The sequence below is a fragment of the Lottia gigantea genome, assembly GCF_000327385.1.
Source record: "Lottia gigantea unplaced genomic scaffold LOTGIsca_7, whole genome shotgun sequence".
NCBI lineage: Eukaryota > Metazoa > Mollusca > Gastropoda > Lottiidae > Lottia > Lottia gigantea.
Genome location: NW_008710370.1, coordinates 4,720,513 through 4,724,347, shown reverse-complemented (window position 1 = coordinate 4,724,347; position 3,835 = coordinate 4,720,513). Strand labels below are relative to the sequence as shown.

The window sequence follows — 3,835 nt, the reverse complement described above, 5'->3', positions numbered from 1 at the left end:
CCCCAATCTATATGTTCTATTACTACTAAGTTTGCAGTTGCAAAAATGAAACGACAGTTAGTTATCCTGAGACACAATTTAATACTTGTATTTCACATTTAACAGAATCATCTTAATACATCAAACATACACCAATCCTAGTCAGTTTTCAATTTGAGCAGTTCACACGACCAAAGTAATTAATGAAGGAAAATCTGTAGATTGACATGAGAACCTTTTTTCTCATATAAATATGGTTCTGAACCAACCCTGAAGATAAAGCCAATAAATATATTATCTATGGGACAAATTTGCCTTGGAGTTTTACACTGTCTGTGGCAGTAGTAAATGAATTATTTTTCAATAAATGTGCAACAGCTCTATAGTGGTGTATATTGCCTTCATTTTTATGTACATTAATTAGGAATTTACAACAAAATTCAAAGTTATGAGTTGATGCCTATTAATGATATTAAAACCAGTAAAAACTATTACATGAATTGTTATTTTCAGGACGAAGCCTTAACTATGCCTCACATATATTTTAATAACCATATTAGTTGCAAACCTTCTTACCCTCGGGTAAATATTAATCATTAGTGTTAAAAAAAACTACTGTGCGGATTTAAGCACAATAAATGCCTAATTTTTATTTGAAGAAGAATGTCTCCTGCGTTTTATAAAGGTTACTAAAATTAACTCCAAAACTAGTTTTAGCTGCTTACTTAACAAATATTACACTTCATTTATAACCCTTTTAAAACTAATTCAGTTTGATTAAGTAGAAACAAAGATGATAATAGCATCTCTTAAAGACGTTTTCAGGTATAATATACGACGTTTGTAGTAATGTAATGGCAATTTTGCATACTGCCATTGTAAATGGACTATACAGGATTCAATACTGTTTTTTGTGTACATAACTTTACTGATCTAGCCTAAAATGCTATACGAGGAATCTTTGTGATTTCTTAAAAACTATTGGTACTACAGGAGTAACCCTTTATACTGGATTTTCAACCACATTCATAAATGGCGCCACAGGTGGAATAACGTTAGTATATTTTTTCAAAAGCTGTAAAGCTAAAGACACTGCCTCGGTGGCGTTTGTGGTAATTAAAGTGTTCTCTACCCCTCGAGTCCAAGTTCTGTGATAGCTGGACAACTTCTTGTATTTATTATCTATTAATACGTGAGGTATGTCTAATAGAGTGCATAAAATATGACCATGAAGTCTATCTGTTATCACAACTCTACCTCTCTGTAAGAACATCATACCATTAGTTGCTATTAGAAAGGCATTTTCCAAAGAGTTATTTCCCTTTGGCGTTAGAAAATGCAACCAGTCTTGAATTGTAACAGATACCTCTTCAGGTATCCTGGGTATTTTATAGTTTGGCGTTTCTATGTCCTTTCGTTTTAGCCATAATATATCATACATGGGACTCATATATCGTTTGACTCTTCCAATCTGAAATGCCATATCCGGTGTCATAATTAGATTTGTGCCGTTGTTGAAGAACGTTTGAGCCATAGCAAGTGATTGTCGGTCTCTTAAAACAAATGTTAAATTCTTGTTGCAACAATAAAGCTTTTTGCAATGCTCGAAATGTGTATTTTGACGTATCAAGAATATACTTTGTGGCATAACCACTATTTTAAAACCTTTAAAAAGATCCAAAATTTTGAACCTTAGGATATCACTAACAGGATATCCAACGATGTTTCCGCCGCCATGAACGAGAATAACGAGTTCTTTATTGGAATAGATTGAACTCATGTTCTGAGCATATTGAAGGTTTTTATCGGTGCATAATCTAAAACTGCAGTAGTAAATGAGATCAATACCCAGTCTTCGTAACAGATAAATTTCACCCGAAGAAATGGCTGGGTCTCCTTTGTTTTCTAACGCAGCCACATCAAGCAACATGGCGTACCGGAAACCACGAAGCAAATCTTTAAAGAGGTTGAAATGTACTCTTTGAGCCTCTCGGATAACTTCTGTGCTGGTTTTGAGATGCGGGGACAGAATATCAGTATCGTAAGGTGTCTGTATCAGCTTTTTTCTGAGAAATCGTTTTAGACGTGGTCCATTTTCAAAATGGCCGTCATCGACATACGGTTCCAGATCTGACGTGTCCATCATGTCTAATGATTTTCTGCCAAATGAACGTAATGCGAAGTCTTCCAAAGGCATCTTTGCAACATTATCAAACCTATGTCGTAATTTTACATTGGTGTCGCTATACATTCCAATTATACTCAGACAAACAAGTGAAATGAGGAAAGCAGCTATCTTGATACTCATTCTGTCTCGTTTACCTGCAAAATAAATTCATACTATCAATCCAATTTTAGGATCTTTTCGAAATTAATACCGGTATCCTATTCCTAAATACTTTTTTTTAAGGGTAGGAACAATAGCAAGATGTATGAAGTGATATTTATAACACTGTTTCCATATCTTTATCGATTAAAACACCGAATATAAATAAAATCTATACATTTATAGAGTTAATCGTGCTATAACAGCGAATTGTAACATTAATTTGTTTATTTTTCCTTTGATGTTTTTTAGGAAATCCAGGGTTTATTATCAACAGTTTGTTGTTATAAACTTAGATAACTTAACACGAAAGCCAAATAAGAAAATAGGTGTAGCTTAGGTATGCTAAAGCTAGTCCATTTTGATGTTCGTGCACGGCAAAAGCTCTTTCCCTTTTTAACTAAACGCATTACACGGGCTTCTATTTTATCGGATAGAACGCTATCGAGATCAATGCCGCAATGAGTTAAAACTGTGGATCAAGTGTTTGACTCATTACTGTGGAACCGTGGTATATAACCTTTAATAGAACAGCTAAACTACTACCACTCGTTTGTACAACAAAAAAATCAAAGGAAATTCTCGTTTATCATGTTATACATAGTTTACGACAGCGTCTCAAATGCGAATAATTCTGGAAAAACATGGATTTAAAGGCTCAGATGTGCGAAGTGAACACTGATATTGATTGGCTTATTATGATGGTCCAAAATTATGGCACACATATCCCTTTAAGCACACTAACGTCCTTTGTAATGACAGTATGATTATTTTTCTATGAACTCAAATCCTTACCTTGTTCTTTAGGTGTGGCATCTCTATCATTAGAATTCTTCAAGGATACTTTGAAACCAACATAAATAAACAATCCAACAGTGCTAACCATCAAGCCCAGAAAATTAGAAAACGAGGCATGTCTACTGCCGACTATATACAATAATATAACCACTAATACTCTTTTCATAATGTTGCACACGGAATGACTTAACACCGACATGTACCTCAATACCATATTTGTGGAAATGTAAGAATACACCACATGAAAAACACTTGACAATACTGTAAAAAAGACGGCACGTGTCAAAATGTTTTCAGCACCAAAGTGACTTTCAATAAGATAAAGAACTGTTGTGAAAACCAGATGACAAATGATCACCATTGCTATAGTTGAAGAAGGACGTAAATTCAATCTGGACGAATTGTGTTGGTCTTTTTTGATTGTCGCGTTTCTGACTGCCAGGATGACGTTGGACAAAAAAGCCAGGAGGGTGCCTTTAGATAAAGATGTATCTGTCAGTGGGTTTCCAGTAAACATACATGCTCCACCTACTATCAATGGAAGGCTAACAAATATCGATGGATGAAGCGGAGTAGCTAGTAAGAGTCTTTGTACACAGGCACTGGTAATGGGTTCCATTAATTTGATAGCGAATGTAGATGACGCAAACATAAGGGACATACTGCAGTTTGTTGATAAAGTTGCCAAAACATGGCATACAGAAATACATATATACACTTTATCACGATGAA

The 3,835-nt window shown here is 34.7% G+C and overlaps 1 protein-coding gene across 1 annotated transcript; it reads right to left on the bottom strand.

The window, feature by feature from the left end:
- Positions 1-982: 982 nt before the first annotated feature.
- LOTGIDRAFT_155203 (hypothetical protein) lies at positions 983-3,764 on the bottom strand (the record flags this gene model as incomplete). Its single annotated transcript, XM_009065697.1, has 2 exons — positions 983-2,301; positions 3,101-3,764. The coding sequence occupies 2 exons, from the start codon at positions 3,762-3,764 to the stop codon at positions 983-985; spliced, it is 1,983 nt and encodes a 660-aa protein (XP_009063945.1).
- Between the last annotated feature and the right edge of the window lie 71 nt (positions 3,765-3,835).